The 12,636-nt window shown below is 37.5% G+C and overlaps 1 protein-coding gene across 1 annotated transcript in view; it reads left to right on the top strand.

The window, feature by feature from the left end:
- Positions 1 to 12,636, top strand: part of LOC149169414 (uncharacterized) — a 173,377-nt gene that overhangs the window by 49,052 nt on the left and 111,689 nt on the right. Inside the window, exon 2 of the mRNA XM_089425186.1 lies at positions 1,264 to 1,452. Within this exon, the coding sequence (XP_089281312.1) occupies positions 1,264 to 1,452 (189 nt within the window). The remainder of the gene's footprint in view (positions 1 to 1,263; positions 1,453 to 12,636) is intronic.

The raw sequence follows: 12,636 nt of genomic DNA on the forward strand, positions 1-12,636 counted from the left end.
GCAGAGCTAGTAGGTTGCAACAGTGCGAGAGGCACAGAGAGGGTTGCAATAGTGCATTGATGGCACAGAGAGGTTTGCAACGGTGCGAGAGGCAGGGAGTTGTTGCAGCAGCGCAGAGGCAGTAGAGGGGAGCACTTGATAGCGACAGAGAGAGCTTCAACATCGAGAGTGTTTCTAGCTTGACAGGGGGTTGTCAGTGTTGGGTGGATCAGTTACTTCTCAGTAACTGAGTTGCAGTGCAGTAGCACGATGCAGCATGATGAGAGGGGGTTGCAGTGCAGATGCAGTGTTGGGAGAAAGGACTAGCAACAACACGGGATGCAGAGGGGATACGGATACGGGGTTTGAATGGATACGACAAATTTTCAAATATGAGGATACGATACGGCAAGGAAACGGCATGCATATATTATATATTTATTTCATTTACCATTCATCTTTTAGAATCTAAGAATCTAAAATCTTTATCTAAAATGCATAGTCATCGTCATGAATTCAACATAAAACAAATCATCATCATCAATTCAGCTTAACAATTGTCATCATCATTAGTGATTATTATAACATTCAACATTTTTCATCATCATTAATAATGTAATTAGAAATGCAACAGCGTTTGTGCTTTCGGGTCCAACTCATTCAAAGACGTGTCATGCATGGCAGATGATATCTATCTTCTTTGCATGACAATTAAAAGGCCCATGGGATCATTGGGATATTCCATCAAGGACCTATCTGAACATTTCAATCTTCTCAATGTCAACTTGGTCTTGTGACTATATGCAGGCACAAGATTGGCTAGCGAGATTTGTTATATTGGAGGGATTTATGAAATCAAAAGCCAAAATCAATGACAATTAACAAAACCTTAACCAAAATGAAAATTAATCGCTCAAATTAAATCTTTTTTCGAAGACATTCATCAAACCCCTTTATTTGCATTTTTGAAACATCTATCTTTTTCTTAGTAAGAATTTTTGATAAATATAGGAGTGTTGTTGTTTCTAAAGTTTAGAAAAGATTTTATGAGACTCTGTTTATAGTGAGTTTATTTGCAAATCTGATTTCTTCATTTTATTTATTTATTTATGGCTATGCAAATTTTCAAGTTTTTAACATTTTAAGGGTGGATTCTGATCACAATTTTCGTGGATCCGTTTTACCGGGAAACGGATCCAAAAAAATTTAAATCCCTTGGAAACGTATCCAATTCCAAATCTAAAGTTTCCGATTTTTTGAAACGGCACAAAAACGTTTTTACAGCATTTTGGACAAGAATCGTATCCGTTTATGTATCGGAAACGGGGATCCGCGTTTCTGGCAAATTCTTCAGGAGTTTCCGGTAACTTAGTGTTGTACGGATGCAACAGTGGCAGTGGCAGGGCCATGGGCAGTAGAGCAGGATGTAACAGTGTAGAAGATGTTGGGCACGGAGGCCTAGCATCGGCACAGGTACCGGTGTCGTATAATCAAAGTGATGCTCAGTGTGTAGTATTACTAGAGCACAATCCTCGCTAAGAGGGAGTGTTGATTTGGGGTAGCACCGGATGTGCTCTAGCCATGAAAATTGGTGGAGAGGCTAAAGCACATGAAATCTACAAGACCTAGAAATGGTTTGGGCGGATTCTTCCTGGTTTAGGAGATATTAAAATAATTAATATTTTTAATTGAGTTCCTAAGTCTAAATTTAGGAAAAAGTAAAATATTAATGGGTATTAATATAAAACTGGGTTAGAAGGTTCCAAATGACATGGATCAAGCCAAATTTAATCTTAGCTATTGATTAGAGATGCAATCTCGACCGTTGAAGGACCAACAGGAAAAGTATAAGAGGAGGCTTGAGGGTCAGTTGGAGAATACACTAGAGTGATTAGTCATTCGATTTACTAGAGCGGGGTTTGCTAAGTAAAGTCGAATTAGTGACCAGTTTGCAGCGAGGGGTAGTGAGTACTGGATAGAGAGGCAAAGATAGTGCCGAGAGACCAGCGCAGAGGCAAGGAGGCAGACGCAGAAGCCAGAGCAGGCCACGTAGAGGCTAGTTGAGACATCGTAGAGGCCAGAAGAGCCTGCATCATCCACGCAGAGGGCAACAGGAGTGACGCAAAGGCCATAGAGGCTGCGCAGTGCTTCAAAGGGTTGACACAAAGGGTTTTGAGGTTGACGGAGAGGCCAGGAGGGCTAATGCAGTGCTTCAGTTGTGCTGGAGAGGGTTTTGTGGGGCAGATTCTCTGAATATCTGCCTCCGAATAGAGAGGTATTACTGTCGGTTATTTTTCTCTGTCGGGTGAGCCAGTTTGGCACCCAGTTGTACTTAAGGATAGACTGCATATAAAATAAACCCTCAAAATTGTTGCACTGGTTTTCCCACATTGGGTTTTTCTAGTGACGAGTTGTCCAAAAATAACGGTGTCACTTGTGTGTTTGCTATTTCTTTCAGCTATTGATCTGTAGATGGTTAAGACTGTATTGTGTTTATTTCGATGTTTATATGTTTAAATAACTTGTTCGTAATTAACAAGTGGGAGAAATAAACCAGAAGAATACAGATAAAATTTCTAACGGATAGACATAGAAATTTCAACAGTCAAGTGGTACATCAGAAATTGATATTGAAATATGATATTTGTCCTGAGCCACGGCCCACAATTCATGATTGGATAATATAAATCAAATCAAAACAAAAATAAATTTATCTCATGAGATGATCATCATGAGTCATCTAGATACTACAAGGATAATCTTGATGCGCTAAGATATCAATGATTCCCTCTACCCCTTTTATGGGCAAAGGTCATTGTTGGTGCTTTTATTCTAGAAGTGGTAGGTGGACATGTTGAGGCTGAGCTTGAGGTGGAAGGTGCAACTCTTGGGGTTAAGGTGGAAACTAAAGTGGGTTGTCTTCCAATTCTTCCCCTAGGTGCCTATCTTTGTGGAGGTGATAACATTGGCTATGGTACTCTCTCAATGTTCTCCTTCCACTCCAAATTTGTCTCTCTTAAAAGTGGAACATCCTTATTATGAATAAAATGTTCATAAAAATATTAATTAAATAAATAATATTAAAAAATGATAATAATAAAATAATTAAATAATTATTTAATTAATTAGTAACACCATTAGCTATGAGAGGCCAAAGGTCAAACAATGTGACCGTTCACCTTCATGGCTAGTCAATGCCTATATAGGAAAACCGCCGCGAAGACTTGTAATCACCATTCAATTTTTCAATAATAAAATATATCTTTACAAGCATTTATACAGTTACATACAACTATCTCTACAATTGCGTTTTTGTCTCTAATAGTGGTATCAGAGCCTTCGATCCTCCCGTCTGCAACATTGTTCATCCACCATTGTCTTCATTTTTCCTGCTACGTATTTCTTGCTGGTCGCTAGGTTTGGGTTCCCCTGCATCCATTGACCCTCTCCTCTCCATCGTGTTCCTTCCTGTCTGCGCTGCTCCTCTGATTCGATCCACCCGCCTCCACGCCGTTTTGTCATTCTCTACCTCCGTCGACATCTCTATTGTTCCATGCCGAATCGCTCTGAGCACTTGCTCTCGACTACCCCCACACGCTGTTCATCAACTCCACTGCCATACATCTCGATCAAAGTTTCCGTCTATCCCAACCAAGTCCGTCTGCCTTGTCTGTTGTCCTTTTCTTTGCCCACTTCATTCTGACCACTTGTATTCCATGCCGCAATTCTTCTGAAGTCGCAGTCAACACATAAAGTTAGCTGTCACATCCCTCGATCCTGCTTTTTGCCCCTCAGTCATACAATATCATTTTATAAGTAGAGCTATATATATATATTAACTTATATAATTAACTATTATATAGTTAACATTATTATATATAATAAAAAAAATAAAAAAATAATTATTATATATATAGTAAAAAAAGGTGGGTTTCGCCAGGAAAAACAAGAACAAGATGGCGAGCAACGGGGAGTTACAATCTGACATTAACCGCTATAGGGATGAAGTTAATAGCGCGCAATATCGTCTTAGTAACATAGAAAAATCACAAACATAATTTAGGGAAGGACAAAAGAGGTTGATGTCGATGATAGAGCAAATATTGCACTTCAAAATTGACGAAACCACCCAAAGACTTGACGACCATAGTGAACAACTTAATCAATTAATGGAAAAGGTGGACATGCTAATAGTTCAAACTTTTGAAAGACCAAAATCTAGCCTGCAAAATAAAAATATGCATGGACCTGCAGATCCATTTGAGATATGCTTTTCAGGTAGCCAATATTACACTAAAATTCTAGAAAAAGACTATTAGCGGATTAAAAAGGAGGTACCCAAGTATGATGGTAAAGACTAGAGAGGCACTATTGTTTGGGTTAATAAAATGGAAGCCATTTTCGAATCAAACCCACCATTAGGTGAATGTGAGAAAATCATGACGACATCTAACAATTTGGAAGTAGAAGCATATGATTGGTTCCTATGGTGGTCTAGAAAATGTGACACCCATTCTTTTCATTGGAAGAATTTTGTGGATGCCTTGCTAAAAAGATTCTACGACGAAGAAGAAGATGATGTCTACAACAAATTTGTTCATCTCAAGCAAAAGGGGTCTGTAAGCGAATATACCCACGAATGGGAAGTATTGGCTACACGACAAAGAGGATTTACTGATGAACAACTACTTAAAATGTATAGATGTGGACTTAAAGATTATATTCGTGCATAAATGAAATTATAAAAACTAGAAACTATTGAAGAAGCTAGACATGCAGCAAGGCTTATTGAACAAAAAAGTAAGCTCAACATGTCGTCATTCAAGGAATATGAAAATCAACAACGATACTTGGATAAGAAGATAAACAAATGCAAATATTTTGGAGACAAATGGATGCCAGGACACAAATGCCTTAACAAAAAATTATATAATTATGAAGTTGAGGAAGAGCCAGACTCTTCAAGTAATGAGTTAGAGAAAAGGACCAAGAAGAAAAACAATTGTCCAAGTGTGGGGAAAATTGGACACTGGGACATAAATGTGAAGACATGTCCTTACGATACTATAAAATAATAGATGGAAGGCAAGTTGAAGTACAAAAACCTGAAGGAGAAACATTCTAACTCACAATGCAGATTTAGACCCTGAAGAAACATCACAAGAATCATAATTAGCTGCAATCTCATGTGTCTAGCAAAATCAGGATGAAGAAGGCAATTTTTCAAAAGGTCAAAAACAACAAGCGATTGCAAAATACGTTCCACCACACTTTCGAAAGCAAAGAACCCTGTCTACTAGAAAAAAGAACAGTAAGCTTACAACACCACCAACAAACATGACAAGGAGATTACAACCTAAAACCCTAAAGCTTAAAGGGATCATAAGAGGCAAAAATGTCAATATACTTGTAGATTTTGGCAGTACTCATAATTGTATAAACATTGATCTTGCTAAACAACTTAATCTTTGTGTGTGCCCAATCAAGGACCTGACCATGACTGTTGCTACTGGGAAAAAGTTCAAGGAAATAGGAGAATGTCATAAGGTTTCAATTCAAATACAAGAGCTAGAACTACAGACAAAACTCTATGCTCTACCATTCAAAGAAATGGATATAGTGCTAGGTGCAGAATGCTTAACGAAGCTAGGAAGCTATACTAAAAACCTTGAAGAATAGTTTATGGATTTTATTTGGCAAGGACGACACTATAAACTATATGGTGTTGATGCTCCCAACGTCAAGGAAGGTGCAAATACATATGAGAACTTCACCAACTCGCAAGGCACAAACAAAGTCAAAGTAAATAGACACCATTCCATAGAAACGTGCTCAACTAAAGAAAACCTTGTTTGTTATGCTTTGAGGACAAATCATCTCTAAGGGCGTGGCAATGTTATGAATAAAATGTTCATAAAAATATTAATTAAATAAATAATATTAAAAAAGTGATAATAATAAAATAATTAATTAGTAACACTGTTAGTTATGAAAGGTCAAAGGTCAAAAAATGTGACCATTCACCTTCGTGGCTAGTCAATGCCTATATAAGCAAACCACCCCGAAGACTTGTAATCACCATTCAGTTTTTCAATAATAAAATATATGGTTTGTAGTTTTCTGTGGTGTGGTTTTTGAGAGACTGAATTTGGATATTCCACACTGTTCATCTTTTAAAAATGAACACTGAATTTAGATATTCCACACTGTTCATCTTTTAAAGATGAACACTGTGGAATATCTGAATTTAGTCTCTCAATAAAATATATCTTTACAAGAATTTATACACTTACAACTATATCTACAATTGTGCTTTTGTCTCTAACAATTCTCTGATACCTCCTCCTTCAACTCATCAACATTATGTTCCAACCACTCAGGGACCTCCTCCTTGATAGGCCTCTTGGTCTCCACCATCCATGGACTTGTGGTGTCAATTGTGTTAAGAATTGAGCACAAGCGAGACACAATAACAAACTGGTAGAAGAGGCTTTATGCTGTTCGACACACTATATTGATCTCATGCTATGAATTTATGGTACAAAAACTTGACCATTCTGGAGCTAGATCTCACCAACAACTCATCAATTAATCATGACATCATCTCATAAAGAGGTTTACAACTCATATCAATGTGGTCTTAGACTTTGTGTTTGTCTAGGGACTCACAATTTAATATTCCCCCTGTCAATAACAAGTCTGAATAATTGTACCAATAACTTGTATCATCTTCAATCTAAAATCATTGAACCGGGCTTTGATGAAGAAAGCCCGAAAACTTCCAATTCATTTGCAAGTGAACCACTGACATATTTGAACATTCCCATTCTTTATGATTATCATACCGATAGTTGATTTGAGGAGAACCATTGCTATGTTGGAATTCCCAAATGTCGATTGAATTTTGATTGAATGATTGGACTTCGAATCTTGAAGCCAAACTATTATCATTGGTATCTGATATTCCCCCCTGTGAGGTGCATGGTAAGCAGTTTGTTGAAGGGATCCAAGGTTGAGCTTTGGATTTTTTTGTTTTTCAATAGTTCATAGTTGAAATGATCCAAGTTGGAGCTTTGGATTGTTTTGTTTTTCAATGCTTTATGGTTGAAAGGATCAAAAGCAAAACTTTGGATTCTTTATGTGGTGGTTTTTTTAGTTGACCACTAACCATCTTCATTTCATTTGGTGGTCTTTATGGTTGTCCACTAACCATCTTCCATTGATACTGGTGGTTTATGGTTTACCAATAACCATTTTGACTTGAATAATATGGTGGTTTTGGATGACTACTAACCAATTTGTTTTGAATAATGTGGTGGTTTCTAGTTTACTACCAATCATCTTCTCTTAAATAATGGGGTGGTTTTGGATGATCACTAACCAATTTCATTTGAATAATGTGGTGGTTTTTGGTTTACCACTAACCATCTTCACTTGAATAATATGGTGGTTTTGAATGACCATTGTTGATGCTTGTAGCTCAAGCAGGTACTTTTGCACAAGGTTAAGTGTCTATGTTAATTTTTAGGGCTAGATCTTTATTGTAGATAATTGCACTTTTAAACATTTTCAATATTTCACATTACATTCACCCCATAACATCATATCATCATTAACAATTATGTAGAGAGAACAATAAACATCAACAATGCAACAAAATTGTAAGGAATAACAGAAGAAAAGCATGCACAATAGAGACATCAGGATTTAGGTCACAGATTGGGGCAAAACCCCACAAGGGGGAAAACCCAACCAGATTCTTCTTCATTAGATATCATAATTCAAATGTTCAATAGAAAGATACAATGTACAGTTTCAAAGAGATATCTAGTACATCAACCCACCTTGGGCCATTCTTATAAGCCTATTAAGGAAACATTAGCAAGCTCTCAACTAGACCTTTGATGGGTCTCTTCACAAGAGGCAGTCACAAATATCACTGCCAAATGTCAGTGATAAGAAGCAAGAAATGCTGCTATAGATCACTATTATACTGCTATATATATCACTGTCTAGTCAAGCCGTGTTGAGAAATCTAGGGCAGCTAGATTTTGTGATTTCTCTTACTTTGATAATTGCTTGTGATGTATTTTTGCTTATCTTAGTTAGATTCTTCTTCAACTTAATTATTATTGTGTTCTTTTCATCAAACAACTACCAAACCATAAAGAATAGTGAGACAAGAGGACACGATATAGTCGATCATCCAGGGCCAAAACATCTCCAGTTGAGAGGAAAACCCACTAGAAATCTTTTATTCTTATAGAATCTTCAATTGATGAATTCCAAGACCTATGACCCTTGACCAAGACCCTCCAAGGCGAAGTCCCTTGACGAGTTTTCCTTTTAACAATTTCTCAGCAACTCCTGCAATTTCGACCTTCAGCAAATTCTTCTGCCCAACAAATTCTTCTACAACTTCAACCCCTCCAACAGATTCTTTTGCTACTTTGTCCAATAGATTCTACTGCAACTTCAACCTCTCCAGCAGATTGACATCTTCGATCTTTCACAACTTCGACCTAGTTGCAAGTTGCAACTTCACAGCGTTGATGTAGCTTCACAACTTTGATGTAGCTTCACACCTTTGATGCAACTTCACAGTTTTAACTTAGATGTAGCTTCGCAGCTTCGATGCAGCTTCAAAATTTTGCCCAGTAACTGTAGAAACCCTAACTCAAGGGAGAGAGAAAGGACCAAAACTTCGATCTTGTTCTTCTTCTTGTTCTTCGTCCTCTTTCAACTTCTATCTTGAGGAGACCGAACTTGCTTGAGAGTGTGTCTAAATGAGGTTGAGTTCCTTCTTATATATAGGCTTTTGAGGGGTACGAATTGCTATCTTTAGGCCGACTTGTCCCTTCATGTAGGTTGACTTGGTCTTTGCGGCATGATGAGGTCTTGGAGGATCTTTGTCTCTACTTTGACTCAATAAATTTTTCTTTACAATATGTAATATGCCCAAATGGGTCTTCAATACATGACAATGACTCAATTGACTTTATGACAAACCTAGAATCACTCAATGGGTGCTTGACCTATAAAACAAATTTCCTTGAGCATGAAATAATAAATTTATTTTTCTTTTTACATTAAATACATAAAATCATGATTACATATGTCATTGTGAAGACCGTACCTAGTTACATATTTCAACACTCCATCTTAACTAGGGAGGTATTCATAATCCATACAAGGTACTTGGACATTCTCAATCTGAAGAATTCTCATAGGAAGAGTCAGAATGGTAAGCCATCTGTTTCACATCATATCAACCAACATTGTCACATAGCAATGCTTTGACTAACGACTCTATCTCTCCACAAGATTAGAGCACAATGTTGGCGAGACCAATGACTGATAGACACCATAATCATTGTCTCTCAAGGCACATATACCACCCGAGTGTTCATAGGATATGTCCTTCCAAGACTATTCTTATCTTGTATTCCCAATCCTCAAAGAATATCAGTCCTCTTCAACTGCTCTTATTTTGGATTCCCTACCTCATCCTCAAAGAGCATCATATGCCAGATGCTTTACCTAGTCCTCCATTATTTCTTCACAATATGAAGACAAGAATGATGTTTCTATCTCTCCCTCTCAAATAGGGAAGATATACCCATTCCTATAAAAGGAATATACCCAACCTCCCTCTTATCCAGGGACTTGTCCAAGCTCCTTCTTAGCCATGGACTTGTTTTCCAACAATAAATTTTTGGTGGAGATCATGGCACTATCAGTTGAAAGGAGAACTCTTTTCAATGTCATGATTTTCATCTTTATCATTATGGAGCCTTCAACTCTTGGGACTTCTTCATAGGGCATTGACCATCCATCACTTTCCTTCACGAACCATGTCAGTCATGTCATCCTTCCTTTCATTGGAAAGTGATCTACTAGTCCATATCTGGCTTTTCTTCATACAACTACCTTTTCCACATCATGTTTCCTTCAGGATCTTCCATCCCACCACATGAGTACTAGTTGTAGGTGACATCTACAACTCTCTTTCGGTAGCTTTGTATCAACCCATCCATATATTGTTCAAAAAAAAAAATGAACATTAAATCAAAATTACCTTTTGTGATGGCCCTTCATCATGACATTTGCTTGTTGCAACATCAACATCCTGCATACATATTGACACATCTCCAAGATATTCAATATCAAGGGTCTCTTTCCTTTCCAGACTTCATCAGAGTCTTCATACCTTTTCCATGGAGATGTCATGGTCAATTCTTCTAGTCATTAGATGTTGATTTCCTTTTCTATGTGACCATAGTTGCATTTGTCACGATCTTTTCTTTCTTTCTTCACATATTGCTCCCTAGGAGCTTCCATCCACAGTTCCTTCATCTTTGTCAACTACCTCATATTCCATATGGACATATTATGTTGATTTCATCTTTTCAATATGTGAATCATGCCTTCATGCATCTTTTCAACAGAAGAGATCCCTTTCCTTTGATCATACTCATGAGGTAGGCACCCATGGTATTTGCAACTATATGATGACATGACTTAAACTATCAAACTATGCATACATACATTTTTTATCCTTTTGGTCATCTAGACTTCCTTCGACAACTTCCTTTCCTTGATTGAGAGTGCTTCAACCATCTTGACATGCTGCACTCCTTTGTTACCATATCATCATTCTTCCACACAATGAATTCAATACAAGGTGGAATTCTTAGTGAGACAGTTGCTTCTTCCAAGAGAGGTGAACCTTCTAATGAACATGCCAACGAAGGATCTTGATTATCCTCATCTTGCAAATGCTCCTTCCCAATGATGATGTATGATGAACTATATGCTAGATGACTTTCTTTTATCCATATGCATTACACGTTACCAAGAGCTACTTCCTTTATATGATGACTACTACATCCATGTAGACTTTTACTTCAACTATGGTATCATGAGCTCTTGCTTCAACGTTATGCTTCTAGTATGATGCCATCTTCTACTAAGATGCATCTCGTCATAATGCTTTTCAACTTGACTGCCATGGTGGAGGTCTTTTCATTTCCCGCTTCTCCTTGCTATGTATTGGAGAAACCCTAATAGTGAAGATCTATCACATTGGATTTCTTCTCATCAGGTTCTTCCACTTCTTCAGTGATATGAGCCTCATTTCTTTCTTTTCTCTTGTTGTTCTTGAATTTTGGACAATCTCTCTTGTAATGTCCATATTCTTGACAACCATAGCATTGGATCTTTGACACATTCTTCTTCCTTTTCTAAGGACCAAAGTTTCCAAACTTTCCTTTTCTTTTAGCCATGGCAGCAAATGCTTGAACTTGTTCGCTTGATCCTACGTCACTTTTTGCCTTCAACCCGGTTTCTTCAATCTTACATAATGACCAAAGTTCATGGAATGGGGTGGCTTCCTTCTTATCATAAATGTGTGATAGAAAGTTTCGCCATCCCTTCGGTGGTGCCTTGAGCACCACAGTGGTCATTTCCTTGTAGGACATTATTTCCCCCAGCTCTTGCAGTTGGTCTTGTATTTCTGACACCCTCATAAAGTATGAGGCTATTCCTTCTTCCTTTGATATCTTCATCTTGTAGAGCTCGATTCTTAATGATATCACTTCTCCTGCAGTACTCACGAAGAATAATTCTACCAGTTTGTCATAGATGTCTTTTGACTTCTCCAATTTTGCTACATAGGGGATGATAGAGTCCTTGATTGATTCTATAAGAATTTTTTGAGCCCTTATTATCCCCTTCATGTATTTTGCTAGAGCTTGAGCTTCTTCCTTTGGAGGTTCGACAATTAAACCCTTAACATGATCAATGACTTCATTTTCTATGAGGATTAAATCTGTCCTCTTCTTCCATGCAAGATAGTTTGTTGACCCAACCAATTTGTTGCTTTCCTTGCAAAATGAAGTCATTTTGATAGATTCAGATATAGATATAAAGATACTTACTTGTCAAGTGAAGATACTCCTTAATGATGAAATCTTCAACTTGACGCCTTTTTTGATGATGTTGATGATAGAGGATGTCTTCTTTGATGAAGTTGTCTTCCTTCAATAGTGATCCTACGCTCTCGGAGAGGGAGATCACCTTGATTTCTAGATGATGATGGCAACGACTTCTCCTTGCTTTTCTTGATGTAGAGGCTTCATGATGCTCTAATGTGAAGTCCTTCTTTGAGACAAGAAAGAGTCCTTGAGATCTTCTTTGTGATGATGATTGAGGAATGTATGAGCTTCTCAAGAATGCTTCAAATGTAGAAACCTTTGCCGGATGAGCTAGGGTTTTGAAGTCTTCTTCTTCGAGATGTGATTATCCTTGAGATGAATGGTCCTTCTTGATGATTGATGTTCTTGATGATCTTGTTGTGCTTTGGCTTTTGAGTGTCCTTCTTTAAGCTACCTTTCCTTGTCTTGTCACCTTATGTTAAATTATGGTATGTTCTATGTATGCTTAAGAGCAATTTACTTCAAATCTTCTTATTAGCCCAATATCAATTTCTAGATTGCAATCACATCAACATGATAGTAAAATGCAGATAGAACATAAATGTAAACAGTAGAAGACAAGCCAAGACAAGAGACACAAGATGTGGTTCTAGCCAAGGACAAACCTCAATGCGGGGAAACCCTTTGATCAATTCTTCTATATTCTTCAATAATTTAGCAG

The sequence above is a fragment of the Pinus tabuliformis genome, chromosome 4_2, assembly GCF_031772625.1.
Source record: "Pinus tabuliformis cultivar Carrire ecotype Pingquan chromosome 4_2, CPIR1, whole genome shotgun sequence".
NCBI lineage: Eukaryota > Viridiplantae > Streptophyta > Pinopsida > Pinales > Pinaceae > Pinus > Pinus tabuliformis.